This window comes from Suncus etruscus, chromosome X, assembly GCF_024139225.1.
Source record: "Suncus etruscus isolate mSunEtr1 chromosome X, mSunEtr1.pri.cur, whole genome shotgun sequence".
NCBI classification, from domain to species: Eukaryota; Metazoa; Chordata; class Mammalia; order Eulipotyphla; family Soricidae; genus Suncus; species Suncus etruscus.
The window spans coordinates 20220734-20241361 of record NC_064868.1 but is presented as its reverse complement, the minus strand read 5'-3'; the positions used below and the strand labels follow the sequence as shown (position 1 = coordinate 20241361).

The 20628-nt window shown below is 40.1% G+C and overlaps 1 protein-coding gene across 1 annotated transcript in view; it reads right to left on the bottom strand.

The window, feature by feature from the left end:
- POLA1 (DNA polymerase alpha 1, catalytic subunit) overlaps positions 1 to 20628 on the bottom strand; it is a 340991-nt gene that overhangs the window by 288439 nt on the left and 31924 nt on the right. The window contains exons 16-24 of the mRNA XM_049766833.1: positions 18705 to 18789; positions 16895 to 16956; positions 15031 to 15120; positions 12366 to 12482; positions 10620 to 10795; positions 7021 to 7150; positions 6408 to 6527; positions 5306 to 5405; positions 2058 to 2182 (exon numbers count right to left, since the gene is read on the bottom strand). Of these exons, the coding sequence (XP_049622790.1) occupies positions 2058 to 2182; positions 5306 to 5405; positions 6408 to 6527; positions 7021 to 7150; positions 10620 to 10795; positions 12366 to 12482; positions 15031 to 15120; positions 16895 to 16956; positions 18705 to 18789 (1005 nt within the window). The remainder of the gene's footprint in view (positions 1 to 2057; positions 2183 to 5305; positions 5406 to 6407; positions 6528 to 7020; positions 7151 to 10619; positions 10796 to 12365; positions 12483 to 15030; positions 15121 to 16894; positions 16957 to 18704; positions 18790 to 20628) is intronic.

Here is a 20628-nt window from a genome sequence, read left to right as displayed (position 1 = left end):
ACATGATTGGATAAAATAAACAGACAAATTCAACAGCTACAGGGCCAATAGACCATCTTCAGCCACAAGTACCAAAAAGCCAGGAGAAACACTATGGAGATATTAATTTATGTCTTCTGCTGCTCAAGTATCTAATCAAATTCCCTACAATTGATTATACATATGAAGAACAATATATTAAATTATTAGCACTACATAAACTAACTCATCACAGGTTAGATTACAGCCATGGGAGGCAACTGAAAAGACTTATTCTGAAAAGTCTGCTTAGTGACTAAATTCATTTTAAAAATTCCTCTCAGAGGAGACAAGGATTGAATAAGTTGTCTGCTTTACACATGGCTAATCTGGATTTGATTCCTGGTACCCCATAATGTCTCCTATACCCACAAAGAGTGATCCCGAGTTCAGAGCCAGAAGCCCTAAGCACTGCTTCGTGTGCCCCAAAACTTTAAATGTTTTCATGCTGATAATTTAGAAGACTAAAAAAACAAGTGCCAGAAAAAATAGGAACAACTTTGCACTATAGTTTATGGGAATAAAAATGGTTAAACTACTAAGAAAAATACTTTGCTGTTTCCCATAGAAATAATACTCATTTTCCCTAAGTCCTTAGCCCCTTAAAATCAAAGCATACACCCACAAAAAGATTTTTCATGCAATGTTTACAACAGTTTTAATAGCCAACAACTGGGAAAAAATCTGAATGGTCATCTCAGGAGAAGAGATAAGGTCTGAGATATTTCATAATAAGTTAAAAGCAAAGAATAACTGATATTCAAATATGGATAACCAAAATCATTAAAAAGACATATAAATACAAAAAATAAAGAATGTGTTGAATTGTTCCATTCATATGCTTTTCTAGAACAGGCAAAAATTAGGGTACAGTGCTGGGCGGGTATCTAATGGCTGATTTATTAGGGAAGCTTATTCTACAACTTTATGTTAAGATGACAATACTCTCCCATCTGACTCCCTACAGATTCAATCCCTATCAAAATCCCAATGAGCCTTTTTACATAAACTGACCTGATGATTCTAAAATAAAATGTAATATATAAATAAGTATGTGTGCCATCAGAAAATGGAACATTATTCTGCAATTAAAAAAAAAGAAGTACTTGGGGCCAACCGGTGGCGCAAGTGGTAGGATGTTTGCCTTGCATGCGCTAATCTAGGACGGGCCATGGTTCGATACCCCGGCGTCCCATATGGTCCCCCAAGCCAGAAGCAATTTCTGAGCACATAGCCAGGAGTAACCCCTGAGCGTCACCAGGTGTGGCTCCAAAAACGAACAAAAAAAATAAATGGAAGTACAACTGTGAAACAGTACTCAATGTGAATCAAGTCAGACACAACAAGTGACAAGTTTTACAATTCCATTTATATTGAAATGCCCCAAATAATTAAATATACAGATGTCAAAAAAAAAAGGACGGATGCCAGGACTGAGGATGTTTACTGCTAAAAGATAGAGAGGTTCTTGGAAGAATAAAAATGTCTAAGGCATTTATTTGCCTTGCATGTGGAAGGATGGTGGTTTGAATCCCGGCATCCCATATGGTCCCCTGAGCCTGCCAGGGGCAATTTCTGAGCCTAGAGCCCGGAGTAACCCCTGAGCACTGCCGGATGTGACCCAAAAACCAAAAAAATGCCTTAAAATAGATTCTGAAGGCTGTAAATCTTGTGACTACATGGACAGTCCCTTTAGTGTACACTTTAAATGAGCAAACTGCAGGATATGAGAGGCATAGCTCAATAAAAGCTGTTAAACTAGACACAAACCAGTATGAATCTCTTTTCCAATCCTTCCCCTGGTTTGGCCACTGAGAAGGGAAAATAACACATTCTTTAAGAGAAAAAAACTAGATGGCTGTTGTATTTGATAATCTTCCTTCTTTCTTTAAACATTAATTCACCACCGCCCCATTTTATTTTATTTTAATTATACTTCCATAGATTTACCATTGGCCTAAAAATAAAATTGTAAATCTTGGAAGTATAGCCATAAGTACTATTTTACTCTCAATTTCAAGACCCAGTTGAATACAAACCTCTGTAACTTTCTGCGCCTCTAAAGCAATTCTTTGAACTGTTGTAAAACAAATGTTAAATTCTTGAATAATGGAAGGATATAAACTGTTGAAGTCCAGAAGCAAAACGAACTTATCATAAAAACCTGAAATTACAAAGCCATGTCAGAAGTCTTTTTTTTTTACAAAGAGCCACAATATCCCACTATCATATTAGATAAAATATTATTAAGTACTTCAGAAACTACATATCTCCCCAGAGCTGAGGTTGAGTAAAGGGAAAAAAATAGGATGAGAATGATGATAGCACACAGGGGACAGGGTGCATGCCTTGCACAAGCCCTTCCAAATAGTTCCCAAAGCACTCTCGGGAGCAATTCCTGAATGCAAAGGCAGAAATAACCCCTGAACATTGCTGGCTGTGGCCCTGGAAACAAAAACAAAACAAAACAAATTAGATGACTTATACTCCACAAAAATTACTTATTTAGGAGTGAATATTGCGGGTCACAAAGAAGAGGAAAGTGATCCTGTCTTACCCTGACACCACCTATAGCAGGTCCTTTCCTCCAGGCACTCCCCATTATTAGGGCAAAAGTACTTTCCCTATCAAGTGAGATAAGTGTCAAATCCTGCCCGGAGAGATAGCACAGCCGTGTTTGCCTTGCAAGCAGGCGATCCAGGACCAAAGGTGGTTGGTTCGAATTCCAGTGTCCCATATTGTCCCCCGTGCCTGCCAGGAGCTATTTCTGAGCAGACAGCCAGGAGTCACCCCTGAGCACCACCGGGTGTGGCCCAAAAACAAAACAAACAAAAAAAAGTGTCAAATCCACTTCAAAATCATGTTGCTAAGTTCTCCTTACTTTGCAAGCATTCTCAATGACTCTCAACCCAAAATGTTTAGTGGCCTGCTACAGTGAGTGGTTGAGAAGTGTATATTCTACAAATACTCCCTTCAAAAAGGGCAGCTCATTATCTTCCACAAAGATGGCACTAAAATCAGATAAGAGACATATATAGAAATGTCGGTAGTGCAATGATGCACCCTTTTACTTGGAAAGGGTACACAGAAAACTGCATTTCTTTTTTTTGGTTTTTGGTTTTGGGGCCACACGGACCCATGCTCAGGGGTTACTCCTGGCTGTCTGCTCAGAAATAGCTCCTGGCAGGCACGGGGAACCATATGGGACACTGGGATTCGAATCAACCACCTATGGTCCTGGATCGCTGTGCTATCTCTCTGGGGCCAGAAAACTGCATTTCTAAAAAACATTTACAAACAGTTATTTTCACGGTAAGAAATACTGATTTAAGATAAAACACCTATATTTAAGACAATAGCAGCAAACATATACTGATAGGTTACACTGTGACAGACTCCATACTAAACAATCACCTAAATCTTAAAATCCTGGTATGCTATATATTAACCTGATTTGTATTGCATAGAAGAGCAAAGGCTAAGAGAGGTTAAACTGTTGACCCAATAACACAGTCAAAACTCAAGCCTAGAGATAACACCAAGAATTAATGATCTGTTTTACTAAAACATATATAAAAGGCCAGAGAAAAGTGCTGTGGGTGGGCCCAGAGAGATAGCACAGCGGCGTTTGCCTTGCAAGCAGCCAATCCAGGACCAAGGGTGGTTGGTTCGAATCCCAGTGTACCATATGGTCCCCTGTGCCTGCCAGGAGCTATTTCTGAGCAGACAGCCAGGAGTAACCCCTGAGCATCGCTGGGTGTGGCCCAAAAACCAAAAAAAAAAAAAAAAAAAAAAGAAAGAAAGAAAGTGCTGTGGGTAGGACACATGCCTTGCATGCAGCTGCTCCAGATTCAATTCCCGGCATGGCATATGACCAAGCCCTGCCAGGAGTGATCCCTGAACAGAGCTAGAAGCCATGATCACAGCCAGTATATGGCCAAAATAAAAACTAGTGATAAAATTAATTCTAGTCCAAAATGTCAGACTTCCAGTTACTTGATAAAATCCAAATTATTGTATAGTAATAAAAACATGTATACACACACATATATATTTGGTTTTTAGGTCATACCTGACAACGATCAGGGGTTACTCCTGGCTCTACACCCAGAAATCGCTCCTGGCAGGCTCGGGGGGACCATATGGAATGCCGGAATTCGAACCACCGTCCTTCTGAATGCAAGGCAAATGCCCTATCTCTCTGGCCCCGAACATGTATATTTTTTTTATAATGCACTATTTGATTGCACACTTTAAAGGTACTAGGATTATAAATCAAAAGGAGATCCTTTTTAGTTCTGTCATTCATGACAGATAGGAATAATCTTGTTAAATTTCAACTTGGTCTTATCTGTCTGTATCTTGACATTTCCTGTCCAAATGAACTGGTCCTGGCATAATATACAGAGGAATTGCCACTCTGCAAGAGTGGCTGGAAGAAAACAAAGGTAACCATAACAGGGCAATACTGGACCAGGTTTAGCAAACTATGCATAGACCATATCCAGGCTAGCCTCTTTCCCATTCCATTCATAAACTAAGAATAGTTTTTTGGGGCTGGAGAGATAGCATGGAGGTTAGGCGTTTGCCTTGCATGCAGAAGGTCGGTGGTTCCAATCCCAGCATCCCATATGGTCCCCCGAGCCTGCCAGGAGTGATTTCTGAGCATAGAGTCAGGAGTAACCCCTGAGCGCTGCTGGATGTGACCCAAAAACCAACAACAACAAAAAAAAGAATAGATTTTACACCTTTTAGGTTCCACCCAAAACCAGTAATATTTCCAGATACTTGAAAATCACACAAAATTTAGATATTCATAAATAGCATCTTTATGGACACAGCAAAAAACATTCGTATTAGTTTATACCACGTGATTTATTTCCAGATCTGGTAAATAAGATATTCATATAAAAATAGTCTAAAAAGTTATGTCATTATAAGACCAATTTGCTAACATCTGCAGTTCTAGTTTCTCAGACCTAGCTGCATTAAGAAATTTTTTAACTGGGCCGAAGCAGTAGCACAGCGGTAGGGCATTTGCCTTGCATGAAGCTGACCTGGGACAGACCCAGTTTGTTTCCCAGCATCCCATATGGTCCACCGAGCCTGCCAGGAGCTATTTTTGAGCACAGAGCCAGGCGTAACCTGAGTGTTGCCGGGTGTGGACCAAAAGACTAAATAAATAAATAAATAAATAAATAAATAAATAAATAAATAAATAAATAAATAAATAAATAAATATTTCTTTAAAAAATTACTTAATGTCAGGAATTAATCCAAATCTTACCAACTTTGGGATCCAGTACCAAGCCTCCAGCATAAGCTGCTTTCTTACGGCCTTTCTTATTTTTACTGGGATCTCCATCAATTTCTTCATCATCATCTCCCTAATATCAAGTACAAAGATAATTGACCAGCCAGTAATTTATGATTCTTATGATAACTTATGACTTATGATTCTCCCCAGTTGCAATACCAAGTTCTAATAGGCCCATCCAATCTGCAAGGAAAAACAATACTGTAATATCTTCACAAATCATACAAAATGCCAAGCATAATAGTTATCAAAACAATTATTATATCTGAGTTAATACATATGCAAATTCTACTCCCAAATGTTTCTGAATTTAAGGAAACTAAGTTATTTTTGAATCAATGAGTACTAACCATACGACTAATCTTCCTACCTACCACATAAACTTTGAGATACCTCATCATTAATATATATATATATATATATATATATATATATATATATATATCTTAAAACATATCCATTTGCTGAAAACTCAGTCCTAACGTATATTAATGGCTAACATTCAATATCTCAACAGAAGTCAAATTCTTCATGTTCATATGCCCTATGTCAATTTTGGTAGTGTGCATAAAATACACATGAATCATAGTTTAACATCACATTATCATTCTGCATTAATTACTGTTAGTGATGATAAAACAGTCGCTTAAGTTTTAGTTCCAATGTGACAGAAGCCATTACAGAAGCCTGACTGTGGTGACCTTAATCTTACTAGCTCATAAAAATGTGACAGTGCACTTTAAAAAGGCCCGTGGACTTAAGAAAATTAATGCTTCAATTGAAACTGACTTTGGGGAGGGCTACATGGCAAAGCACTTTCCATGTAGTCAGTTGCCCAGGAAAGAAGCTTAATGCCTCCCTCAAAGAATTTTGCATCTCACAGATACTCTTTATCTGTGCAGAGAAAAGCAGAAAAGGAAATAACTACCCAATGGAACTTAACGTACTCTCATAGTATACAGAGGAGTCATTATCTTGGAAGCAGATGTTATCAGTCAAAAAACTATCTAGGTAGTGAAATAGGGAGGGAGGGGATAAGAAAAGGCAAAATGCTATACAATTTTGGACCCACCGTTTTTTGCTGAGTTTTTCTGAAAATCTGCTTGTCAGGCACAATATAGTTGTTTTCATAAAATGCATGAAGCAACAAGAACTCGTTACGCTCTGATCGTCCACCCATCAGCGTCCTAGACTATTAAATAGAATTTTTTCTTAAATTTGAGCTCCAAACCACAGCAAGGAAAAGCAACCTTGAATTGCTAACTTCAATCCTAGCATCTCATTTAAATAATTCTTAGCAAGGGCTGCTTGAAGTGGGGAAGAGAGAGAGAGAAGAAAAGGCACGACACCATTTCTACATTTAAAACACTACAGTTAAAAGGAGACATGGAAAACTTAAAATAACGGCTATTTGGGCTATTTTCTGACTCCCAAAAGAACTATTCCACAAATAAGACACACACAGATGTGAGATGGTCCTTCTGCTCATCCATATTTCAACACACTATCCCTAGCTTTCCTGCCCTTCTCCCACCCAGTTCTTCCTTTTACAAAAGGAGTCAGCTTTCAGAATACAAGTTATTCACTTTATAAGAATGGACTAGATTCATTATCACAACAACTATTCCAAGAAAACACTGAATCTGACAGAAAAGGCTTTTTCTCCCTTTCCAAGTTCACTTTACCATCACGTTCCCAGCGATGTTAGTGATCTGTAAGGCTAATGGAAGAACATTTAGCTCACACATGAGCTGCAAAATGAACCTGGCATCTTTCCAGGTGTGTTCCAATAGGTACAGCAGATGAGAAGATTCACTGTAAAGAAAAGTAAAAATGAAAATGACTCACATAATTAAAGGAAACAATGACTATAATAAGAACTTCATAAAATATTACCCAAAAAATTTTGGTATAAGTAACTTCTAAGCAATCACACCTCAGTTTTAGAAACGATTTTAAAATGTTTAGTATAAAACTAGGTATTCAAGTTTATCATTGATCTCAATTCCCTTCTCCAAAAACACACAGAATGCTACAAAGATAAAAATGAAGTGATGTGTTCAAACAACCTACTGTATATACTCGAGTACAAGCTGACCCAAATATAAGCCGACCCCTCTAATTTTACCCTAAAACTGGAAAAACTTGGTGACTTGAGTATAAGCTGAGGTGGAAAATGCAGTAGCCACTGGTAAACTTCAAAAATTAAAAAATATAGGACTGGAGAGATAGCATGGAGATAGGACGTTTGCCTCGCATGCTGAAGGAAAGTGGTTCGAATCCTGGCATCCCATGTGGTCCCCCGAGCCTGCCAGGAGTGATTTCTGAGTGTAGAGCCAGGAGTAACCCCTGAGCACTGCCGGGTGTGACCCAAAAACCAAAAAAATAAAATAAAATAAAATATATACCCAAAACAATTACAATAATTATTAAGTTAAATGTTTTTCAGTATTTATTGCTAAAGAAAAACTGTAACAATAATTTTAAAACCGTAAATAAAGTGCAGAAAACCAGTTTAACAGGTAATCAAGCTAAATTACAAAGGTTAAAATCCTTCAAAACTAGATTCCTCCTCATCATCTGTATGTCCAAAGAGAGCTTCAGCTATATCTGATGTGAGGGTATCAGCATAGATATTGTCATCATCACTGAGTTCACAGATATCATCATCACCACATCATCACACAAAGCACAGACTATTGTGGGTTAAATAGTTCAGTTCAGGCCTACCTCTTCGGTTCAGCCACGACTGTGGACTGAGCTGAAGCACCGCCCCCTCCAGCAGACGGCAGAAGACGACTAGAGACTACGTGCATTTAAGTTGGTGCACACACAGAATCAAATAACCTGTATGACCCGTGTATAAGCCAAGGTCGGGTTTTTCAGCACAACTCTTGTGCCGAACATCTCGGCTTATACTCAAGTATACGCTGTAAATCCTAAATCCTTGCATTTATTCCATCTGGCAAGTATGTATTGCATGTCTACTATATCCCTGGCATTGTCCTACATGCGAGTGACAATCATAACAGACAAAACTTCCAATTCCCATGGAGCTTATGTGCTCATAGAAGAGACAATATAAGTAAAAAAACTAAACAAACGGGTCAGAGTGGTGGTGCAGTGGTAGGGCGTCTGCCTTACACACGCTAGCCTAGGACAGACCACGGTTCGATCCCCCAGCGTCCCATATGGTCCCCCAATCCAGGAGGAATTTCTGAGCGCATACCCAAGAGTAACCCCTGAGCATCACCGGGTGTGCCCCCCCACCAAAAAAAACTAAACAAATACTATACAATGCTAAGTAAGTGTTAAGGAGAAATCTAGAAGCAAAGAGAGTAGGGCTGGAGAAATAGTATGGGGGAAAGTGATTATCCTGCACATGACCTACCCCAGTTCAATTCTGGCTCTCCCTGATACCCTCAAGCACTGTCAAGAGTGATCCCTGAGTACAGAGCCAAGAGACAGCCCCTATGTACAGAGTCGAGTGTGGATTCAAACCCACACCCACAAAAAAATAACAAAGAGAACAAGTGTGAGAAGCAGAGATTAGTACTTCTTTTAGGAAATTTGGGTACAAATGACTGAGGAGTCATTCTATCCAAGAGGTTGAGGGGCCATTCTTATGGATATCCAGGCAAAGTCCAGGACCCTGAGCGGAGCACTAACTTGGAGTTCTGAGAACAGGCAGGCAATCAATGTGTTTTGAATAGAGAATGATGAAGAGCAGGAAATGGGGCACTTTATATTGAAGACAAAGACTCACACTGTATAGGGCCTTCTACATCAAATTAAGGACCAAGTCTTATTTGACAACACCTCAGAGTTCCATACACTTATCTACTCAATGGTCCCCATTACAGAAAAAAAATTACTCAATACTTCCCTCTGGAAATCTAAGCAAATTTATGTAAAGTTGTTCCACACCTCACTGCACCCAAAGCTTCTACTACCTCCTCTCCTTTGGTTCATTCCTGCATCTCCAGAGCAGGCACTATCACCTACTTTGGGATACAACACTGCAGGAAACAAGTGCCTTGAATATCTGAATGGAGTGCCTCATCTGACTTAACTCCAGCAGGAGAATGGCAGAAAGGGGGGGGGACGACAACAGACTACAAGGACCACAGCAGAGTAAATACATGGAGTAATATAAAACCCAGTAATCCAGGAGAAAGATTGGTGGCTGCAACAGAAAAGAAAAGATGAATGAGATACAGACACAATCCAATCGAGGAGCAGCAGGATTTCCAAATGGATGGAATGCATGAGTGCAGAGAGGACATTCGTGGATGCCTCAGTTATCTGCAGCCAAGGATAGTTTTGTAGGTTTCTTGTAATATAAGAAAAATAAGAGCTGTCACTTTATAAGGAAAAGAAACCCCAGTAAAAAAATATCTGAGAAGCTCTGTTTTTAAACAAAGTGGAGGTTCATATCAGACATCAAGGAAAATAATGAAGTCAGCCATTCAGTCTGAAATCCAGGGAGAGAGCAAAGCTAAAGATAAACAGGTAGGAAGACTTAGCACCAATAGAAATTAACTTCCTGATGACAACAGATGGGGAGGGAGCACAATGAGAAGAAACAACAGGCCGGGGAAAATGGGCAAAAATGAATGAGCAGTGCACAAAGGCAAAAGACATGTTATTTAAGAAATACACAAGTACAAATTCATTCAAAAAGACTGAGTCCCGGAGAACTAATATATGGCAAGGTGACTCCAAATACCTCAACTATAATGTTTACTTGTTGATTTTGCCTCAATAAGGTTAGAAAAAAAAACAAGCTGCTGACACTAGAGGTATTGCAGGAACAGCTACAGTCCCCAGCTGCATCATAGATTTTATATAAACTTTCATAATAAAGTTCAATTATAGGTTTATTAACTGGATTGAATTAGTTTAAAAAATTAGTTTGTGTGTATACAGAATACTACTAATAAGATATTTGAAATTAAATAAAATGACGTTTCAAGCACATTTTTAATAATTTCTTAGCTCTCTTATTTCCAAAATAGCTGTACAAATTCCTAAATTAGAGAAAGTATATAATAAAACAATTCATTTGGGTCAAAACCCAAATATCACAACTTCCAGCTCTTAAGAAACATCCAGCTAGAGTTAAAAGTGAGGAAGATAAAGTGATCAAATTAGTCCAATGATTAAAGTAAAGCATATAACAACATGAAGGAGAATGTTTCTCCCCATAGTACTCTGGGCCCTGGTTTGTCAGCCTAACGAGGCACTTCTACTGGTGCGTTTCCTAAAGAACCCAGGTCCATACCTGTACATATTCCGTATATTTTCCACTGGGATAACAACCCTCTCAGTTCTAAGAATCTGCTGAACAAGTTCAGACAAATGGTAGCTTTTACAACGAATCAATTCCTTTGCTGAAATTTCCACATCACAGATCAACCGGCCACAGGTAGCACTTCTTTCCCCAAATCCACTCCGACCCTACAAAAGGAAGAAAAAAGAAAAAAAAATTCTATGGACGAGGAGACATGGAGAACATTTGATTCTAACTTGTTCTGAGGCTAACTCCAAAACTACAATAGTGAAACACTTATTCGTGCAGTAATTTAACCACAATCAATTCTTTTATTTTTTTTTGGGGGGGGGGGGGGGGCAACAGCCAGTGGCGATCATGGGTTACTCCTGGTTCTGCACTCAAAAATTACTTTTGGCAGGCTCAGAGAACCATATGGGATGCCAGCGATCGAACTCAGGTTGGCTACGAGCAAAGCAAATGCCCTGCTCATTGTGCTATCATTCTGCTCCCCATCAATCAATTCTTTTGGAAGATATTCTAATCATTTGGACTATAGTAGTGAGTAAAATACAAAAGATTTCTCATGTCAGGTGAAATATACAATACCAGACATCATAAACAAGAAATTACACTCTTAGGAAGTAGCCAATTTCTGAAAAAGAGAAGGAATAAAACAAGCTAACAAAAAATTCGGGAAGAGAGTTATATCTTAAATAGAGTGCTAGGGACATACCTCACTGAGAAGAGGCCATATAAAAAAATCTTTGAAGGGTTAAGAAGGTCGTTTAGCCAAGATTTGAACTAAGAGTTAATGTTAACAACCACTGTATATGAATAGGAAAAATATCAGATCCCAATGCTAATCTGTTGCAGCAGAATTCTCTGGAGAGCATTAAAAAGGGTACAGAATGCTATGTTCTCTGATGCAGAAATGGTGCTCATTGTATTTGGAAGCTTCCAATAAAACAAAATTTCAAGCACTAAGCAGTGGCAGGTTTAGGGAATAAAGGTGTTTTATACAAAAAAAAGAAAAGAAAATCACCCAAACTACCTCTGTTTCCCACTGGATCTCAATACTGTATTCTGGTCTTGGTGATCGTAAAAAGAGTTCTGGTAAAGCAGAAACTCATAGTCTGCCATGTAGCACATGGGCTAGTTTCAAATGGAGTGGTGCATAAACCTCTCTAAGGGAGGCAAACAGGCAGAAAGAGAAAGGAGTCTACATATTTCGCAAGTCAGACAGGCTGGGTCTTGGGTCTTGAGTCTTAGCCCTTCCCCCTGTGAGCTCTATGGGCATAAACCAGTTTGAGCCCTCCTGTAAGGACAACTGGACTAACTACAATCAAACAGGAATTGCTCTGAGAGACAACTAAAAGAAGGCACTTTCAGCTGAGGGCACTGCCCTCTTACACACTCAACACCTGTTCCCTTCCATTCTTCCCTCCCAAAATTCTACTTGAATGATATTAAAACTCAGTGAATCCTGAACTCTCTGGCTCTGCCTCAAAGCCTAGTGTTTCTGCAATACGGCAGTGGCAATGGCATGAATGTGATGGCTCCAGATTCGAATAGCGGCTTATGAAAATTGACCAATGACCTTTAGCAATAAAATGCTAGATACAAAGAAAAATTGTTTGGTGTCAAATTCAAACTGCCCTATCACAAACTAGCCCATTTGGAGCATAAAAGTACAGCATGTTCCCCTGTAAGGTATTCCATATAAAGAAATAAAATAAAAAAGAAAATTCTCATTACCCCAAGCTTCGGCATGTTGGATCGCTTCAGTCGGCCTATTTTCGACCAGTGAGGAACTTTGCCCAGATTTATTCTCTGCAGTAGCACTTCCAGCTCAAATCCATAAATATTATGACCCTAGTTAGAAAAATAAGGCAGCCAATAACATAACAAATGCAAATTAGAGGATTTATCTTCATAAGCATAGAATTTCTTTGCCCTTTCTTTTTCTGGTCTCTAATTGAAGGCATCATGAGCTTACCTCCGATTGGGGTCCTTTCTTCTTCAGGAATTTATTCATCAGCATTCATTAGCCTTGACATTAACTAGGCTGCTAAGCAGATTGCTAGAATAAACTTTATTTCATCCTAATTGATGCAAGGTTCATATGATGTCTTTTAATTTGCAGCTCATGCCTCACAGTCTCAGAAGTAAATGCAAATTTTAAGGTTCCATACTTTTCACATGATCAGTAAAAGCTGCATTCAAAAATTCCATTTTATGTCCTTAAAAATCAAAAACCCAGGGGCGAGAGCGGTGGCACAAGCGGTAAAACGTTTGCCTTGCCCACGGTAGCCTAGGACGGACTGCGGTTTGATCCCCCGGAGTCCCATAAGGTTCCCCCAAGGCAGGAGCTATTTCTTATTTTTAATTTTATAATAATTTTTATTTTGACCAAAGTGGATTACAAATCTTTTACAGTAATATTTTAGGCACATAGTGACATTGAATCAGGGGCATTCCCACCACCAATGTTGTCCTCCCTCCACCCCTGTTCCCAGCATGCATCCCAGATCCCCGTCCATCAGTATTACTAGGGATCAGAGTTCAAAACAAGTAGAAGAGGAACAACACAAACCCTGAGTGTCATCAGGTGTGGCCCAAAAACCAAAAACAAAAACAAACAAACAAAAAAAGAACCCAAGAACCCACATATGTTGTGTAATAATTTATAGACTTGAGAAAAACCCAAGAACTACATCTGTTTCTTCTTAAAGAACTGAATTCAAACTCTACCAACTTATACTCTTCATCAATGTTTAGTTCAAGTAAGAAACTTTTTTAAAAACAAGAAAATAGAGACTCTGAATTTGATCATTAGCATTACAACCCAAAAATATCCAAGAAAATGGGGCCGGAGAGATAGCATAGAGTAGGGCATTTGCATTGCATGCAGGACGGTGGTTCAAATACCGGCATCCCATAAGGTCCCCCAAGCCTACCAGGAGCAATTTCTGAGCATAGAGCCAGGAGTAACCCCTGAGCACTGCTGGGTGTGACCCAAAAACAAAAAAAAAAACCAAGAAAATATAACTATACCAATTAAAAAGTTTGAAATATACAAAAATGGCTTATGATGTAATAAAGCAAATGCCTAAAATGTGGGACATTCTATTCCAGCTCCATAGACTCCCATCCCAAAACTACTGGGTATGGCCCCTATAAAAATATAAATTTTCCATGTGAATAGTAAGCCCCATTGTGTAAATAATATCATGCACTGTCTATGTTTATTAAAAGAAACTTATGCAGAATAGGAGCCTGAGAGATAGTACAGAGGATATAGTGTTGGCCTTGCACAGAGCCAAGCAGGTCTCATCTGCTGAGCATCCCATATGGCCCCAAGTCCTGCTAGGAGTGATCCCTAAGCACAGAGCCTTGAGTAAGCCCTGAGCATTGCCAGGCATGGTCCAAAAACAAAAAATAAAATAAAACAGAAGAAAGTTACTTGTCACTGATTTAAATATCTAAGGGCTAAAGAGATGTGACAGGGGTTAAAGCATTTGCCTTGCATGTGATCTATCCAAGTTTAATCCCTGGCATCAACTAAGAAGTGTCCAAAATAGCCCCTCATTATTACCAGGTGTGGACCCCCTGAAACAAAATAGGAATAAAGGTTAAAGGAAATATAAAGCCAGAAACTGCCTCATTACTCTAGCAACTGAGACAGACATCAGTACTTCTCACTGTTTTCAGGAGCATAACCTGTAATCAGGTACAACAATAAAAAAATGGGGCAAAAGAAAAAATCATAGCCTTGAGTTCTCAAATAAGTATGACCTAGAAAGCCAATGAGGTCAAGAAAATTAAAATTCTTAGTTGGGGGGGTGCCGAAGAGATAGCACAGCGGTAGGGCATTTGCCTTGCATGCAATTGACCCGGGAGGGACCCGGTTTGATTCCCACCATTCGATATGGTTCCCCAAGCCCATCAGAAATCATTTCTGAGCACAGAGTGAGAAGTATCCCCTGAGCGCCGCCAGGTGTGGCCCAAAAACCAATCAATCAATCAATAAATAAAGTTTTAAAAAAAATCTTAGTTTCAAGATTGGCACCAAACCAAGGGACTAAATTCCTGTCTTCTATACAATTGAGTCACTAAGCTAAACTTTTAGCAATATCAACAGTTTACACACATTCCTGTGCTGGTCACTAAGAGTTAATACTGGAGTTTCTGAGAGACTAACAGTAAATCAAAAGTTATTTTTCTATTGGAGGGGGAAAATACTGATCTTGTAATGAGCTAGAATTTTCTCTCTTTCTGGATGCAGAAAGAGCAATTTCTACCAGTCCACAAGGCCATTTCCTCTGAAAAGATTCTTGGCTGCTCAAAAAGTACCCACAAATCACACAGAAAAGAAGAAGTGAAAAGCTTCCCCCCCACAGCATGATCAGCTTCTACTCACCACAATGATATCAGGATCAATTTTGTGAACTTTCGCAAGGAAAAAACCTAGCAGGGTTCTCTCCGTTGCAGCAACCTCAACTTTCACCTTCTGCCAGATAAGAACATACCAGTCACTTAACTCTTCACTCACACACAGGATCATATTTCTTATGGCTAAAAGACACCCCTCATTTCAAAGCTGAACACAGCATGGAAATTCCTGATTCTAGGCCTCGATGTAGTAATTGCACAAAGTCTCGGAGGAGCTCGTTCTAGTTAGAAGCTTATGAATGAAGCAAAATTTAAATGCCGAGCACTATCAAATGCAGAAGTGTTTCTCCATAGGGACACATTTGTGGATCCGTGTGCATCTCCAAGCATCTGAATGAGAATGCCTATCAAAAACATCCCTTCCCTATAGAATCACTGGCTGACTTTACTGTTTATGTATTTACCAGATGGAGAAATCCCCAGGCTTGTATCAGCTAATGTCAACTAGTGGTATGAGAACTTATTAAGTTAGAAACCAGACTAAAAAGCAAACTTAAAGATCATACATGTATCAAACATAAATAAGACCTATCTTCACACAAGATTTCCACTTGATTAGTGAATATAAATCTAGCATTTAGAAGAGCCCACTCATCAAAAAGCCCTAAAAATACAAGGCGAGGAGCCACACAGTGAGTCAATGGAAAGGAGCATGTTTCATATAAATGGGCTTCTGGTTTCAGTTGATCGCCAGCACCAAAACAACTGAAAAATGGAATAGGAAAATAAGCAATGAACCAGACGTTGATGACTATATGTCAGATTCACTTTGAGTCTAATGGAATTTTCCTATGTCATTTTACCTGGGTCAGCAATCCGGAGCACTACATGAACAATAAACAACTTGATCCAAGAGTACCAAGTAAGTCGATTTAAGTAGATCCTGGGCTTAGAGAGGTAATATAGTAGATAAGGGACTTGACCCTCATGCAACCAAGCCAGGTTCAGTCCCTCCTAATCCATATGGTCCCCAAAGCCCCACCAGAAATGAACCCTGATTGCAGAGCCAATAGAAAGCCCTGAGCACCACTCAGTATGGTCCAAAGCCCTACCATTTATTAATTTAAAAAAATTATGAGGGCCGGAATGGTAGCACAGCAGTATGGCATTTGCTTTGCACACGGCTGACCCAGAATGGACCTGGGTTCGATCTCCTGATGTCCCATATGGTCCCCCAAAGCCAGAGCGATTTCTGAGTGCATAGCCAGGAGTAACCCTGAGCGACACTGGTGTGGCCCAAAAACAAACAAGCAAACAAAAAAGGATGAAGTATGTTTTGCAAGCAGTGTTAATTTAGTGTTAAATCCCAGGCACTCTATGGTCTCCCAAGCATAGAAATATGCTTGAGGTTAGCCCCCCTCAAAGTGCAAGAACCCATGAAAACCTCATGTACTATAATGGGAAAGTTTGAGATCATGGGCTAGTTTGATAGCTGACTACATCACCCATCTCAACATAAATCTTCGTTAATAGCCACTGTGGCCCTGATTTCAAGCTGGAGGGAGGAGAAAGGGCCTCTACCCAACACCACCCTCAAACTGTGATCAGGTCATCATGACATCATGAATTTTGGGAATGCTTCCAATTAAACTCTTGGAAGGTGGGGTTGAAATCTACCATTCTACTAATACAGTATAAAACCCATTGTTTTCAGGTGTGAACCATTTGGACATTGTTAAGTGTCCAAATATTTCTAAGTGCTTGTCATGGTCCAATCTAGCAATACTACCTCAAACCAAAAAATGTATACAATAGCCACCCATATATACCATTCTTTTCTCTTCCTGCACTATTAGATGCTTCACATAAAAAGAAATAAAGGAATTACTTACCTTCGCACTAATGTCTTCTATAAAATTATATGGAAAAATACAGTCCTTTGGGGTAGACACAACTGTAAAAATGAAAACAACAGATTCCAACATCCATATCTGTCTGATTTCAGATAAACATACCCTACATTTTTCCAAATAAAAATTGTCTTAAATGCAAAGTAATTCCCCACAAGCCCTGAAGAGAAGATCAATTATTTCCTCAAGAACCACAACCAAAGGGTGTTACCCTGGTGAGCACTGCAGCTGAATCTGCAAGCACCTCAACTAACTGTGGGGGTTGGGGCTGCAAGGCCAATCATGCTTGTGTGCACTACCCCACTACCAGGAGAGCAGCGACAAAGAGAAAGGGGGGCAAATTTGTTTGTTTTTATTGGGCTCACACCCAGTGACACTCAGGAATTACTCCTGGAAGGCGCGGGAGACCATATAGGATACTGGGGCTCGAACCCAGGTCAGTTGTATGCAAGGAAAACAGCCTACCCACTGTATTATACCTCTGGCCACAGGGGACCAATTTTTAATAATAAAAATCATCAGCATAAAGATAAGAGTAAAATACTATTTTTTTCTTTATGTTTTTAAAATATGCTTTGCACTGGAGAGACTATATAGGGGTTAAGGGGATTGCCATGTACCATGTCAACCCTGGTTCAAATCCATGGCAGCACATATTAGCTCTTGAAAGCACCACTAGGGGTCACTTCTACAACAGAGCCAGGAATAAACCCAAGCCCTGCATGGTAGCAGAAACCAAAATAAATAAAAATTACAAGTCGGCCTTGAAGAACCATAAGAGAATGGTTGTTCTCTGGGCTGTCACTCCCAAGGGGAAACTGCCCCCGCAAGACATCTCAGGAGGAATAAAGCCCACTGTCCTCCTGGTGACACAGTGAGGATGGCCAGAGCTGCCATCACTAAAAAGTTCCCTGCCATTCGGGACACTGGGATATGCAGAGGAGGCAAACCAAGGCAAACTGAAGTGAGTTCATGACAGTTCTTGCCCACACATTGCAAGGCTACTCACATCATCCCCATGTTCTGCATGTTCCATCCCACTTAAAGAAGGCAATATCCCTGAGCAGGACAGGCATGGCCCAGACCTCCCCAGGCAGCACCACATCCTCAGGCCTCTACTGTTGGCCAAGCACCACAGGGTCCAAGTTCCAAGGTTAGTACCCACACCCACCTCGTGGCTTTGCTAGCCCTGCTTTGCTCACGCAGAGAAAGCAACCGGTGAGGGAAGTAGAGCAGATGGAGAGTAGCAGACCCCCCAAAGCAGGCATTTAAGTGGCTCAGATATCCACAAGAATGTGGAAGCCCTCCGTGGAGACGGACTCCAGGCCTGTGCAACTCCACGACAGGGTACCTCCTGAAGTTTAGGTGCCGCACTATCCCTCTTCTGTTTGAGATCTCCCCAAATCAGGAAATGCTCACTTATTCCCTGGCAGCTTGCCTCATCACACAGAAAACTTTGGCCCCTTTCTTTAATGGGACTTTACTAACTCAGAAAACAAAGATATACTTCTCCCATCAGAGTAACCACTGGAAGAGCAAAAATTTATCAAATTGCCTCCCATATTTTGTTCCAAGAACAAAATAAACCCGCTGAATAAGAGGCAACTGAACCAATAAAATTTAGTATCCACAGCTGACAAAGAAAAACTTCTTTAACAATATGCACTAACTACTCTTAAAAACATTATTTAAAAAAGGAAAGGGAAAAAAACAAGTTACTGATCCAACAGCTGGAGAAATAATATATAAAAAAACACAAACTCTTAGGAAGCCAGCTAACAAAAATACATACCACAGAAGTGTGACTGAAAGGGAGGCTTCGGGGGAGCTTTGTCTAGTGCAAAGCTGTGATGGACCAGAGCCGCCATGGCAATAATCTGTGAAGAGAAGAGACATCATTTATCACACACCTTCTCTGGGCTGCTTCTTCTGGACAGCCTCGGAGATGTGACATCAAATGACTCTTCGGTATGAAAATATTTAAACAAATAGAAAGCAGAATCATCAATAAACCCTCAAATACCCATCACCCAGCTTCAGTTATAAACTCATCTATAAAACTCATCCAATTCCTGACTCCTCCAGATTACTGAGAAGCAAAATCAAAGACTATCATTTTATCCAGATGTATTAAGAATGTTTCTGTATTTGCAGGGAAGGAAGGGTTGGATAACATCTGGCAGTGCCCTGGGGCTACTCCAAGCACTGTGTACTCCAATGGTGCTCTGGAGACCATATCCAGCGCAGGGGATCAAACCAGGTTAGCTTCATACAAGGCAAGAGTTTTACCCATGTACTGGCTCTCTGGTCCTCAACATGTTTCTTGACCTGAGTAGTATGGCCAATTTAACTCAAATAACTCCATGTGAGAGCAAATGCTACATGCACCACAAGGTATTTAACAGCATGTTTGGCTGCTAATATCACTGCCACCCACTCCCCATTTCCAAGTTATAACAGTCTAAAACATCTCCAGTCACTACCATAAGTCCTCTTGGAAGCAAAAATCAGCCCACTGGGAATGCCTTCTTTTGTTTCAATTTTTCCTCTTTCCTTCAACCCTACTTTGCTATTATGCAATGACCAGGGTGGTACAGAACTGGTTGTGGCACCAGGGATCACAACGGCAATGCTGCCAAAACTGCACTCATGAGGGGTGGCACTAGGGACAGACATTCAGTCCACATGCCTGGCACTAATTGGGAGCTATGGCTGGACCCAAAGAATCACAACTTTAAAAGACATTAAAGATGGAGCAGGAGCGGTGGTGCAGAGTGGTAGGGCATCTGGCTTGGTCCCCCAAGCCAGGAGCGATTTCTGAGTGCATAGCCAGGAGTAACCTGAGCATCACCAGATATGACCCAAAAACAACAACAACAAAAAAAAAGACATTAAAGAAAACAACCCATGAGGCCGGAGAGATAGCACGGAGGTAAAGGCATTTGCCTCACATGCAGAAGGTCGGTGGTTCGAATCCCGGTGTCCCATATGGTCCCCCGAGCCTGCCAGGAGCGATTTCTGAGCATAACTCCTGAGTGCTGCCGGGTGTCACCCAAAAACAAAACAAAACAAAAAAAAAAGAAAAAGAAAAAAGAAAACAACCCAAAAAGACTCAAGAACAGATGAGTGGATAAAGAAGCTATGGCACATCTACACAATGGAATACTAAGCAGCTGTTAGAAAAATGAAGTTATGAAATTTGTTTATACACAGATAGACATGGCAAGTACTGAAATGAATCAGAGGGCACTCATTTGTGGGATAGAAAAAAGATAGTATGAGAATAATACCCAAAGACAATGAAAATGATGGAGGAAGTTCAGTTAGGACAGAGAAGGGACCACTATGACAATAATAGTTGAAAATGATCACTCTAGACAAAAACTGCGTGCTGAAAGGAAATATAGTGATAGACATGATACCCCTTGAGTAACAGTATTGCAAATCACGGTGCCTAAAAGAAAAAAAAGGAAGAAGAGAACAAAAATGTCTGCCATAGAAGCAGGTTGGCAGTGAGGAGAACAGGTGGAGAACTAGAGACATTAGTGGTAAGAAATGAACACTGGTGAAGGAGGGGTGTTGGAATATTATATGACTGAAACTCAACTGTCATGAAAATGATCAGTCTGGACAAGAAATGGGTGTTGAAAATGGCAAGTGATATGCATGAGACCCCTTCATTAACAATACTGCAGACCACAGTGTCTAAAAGGAAA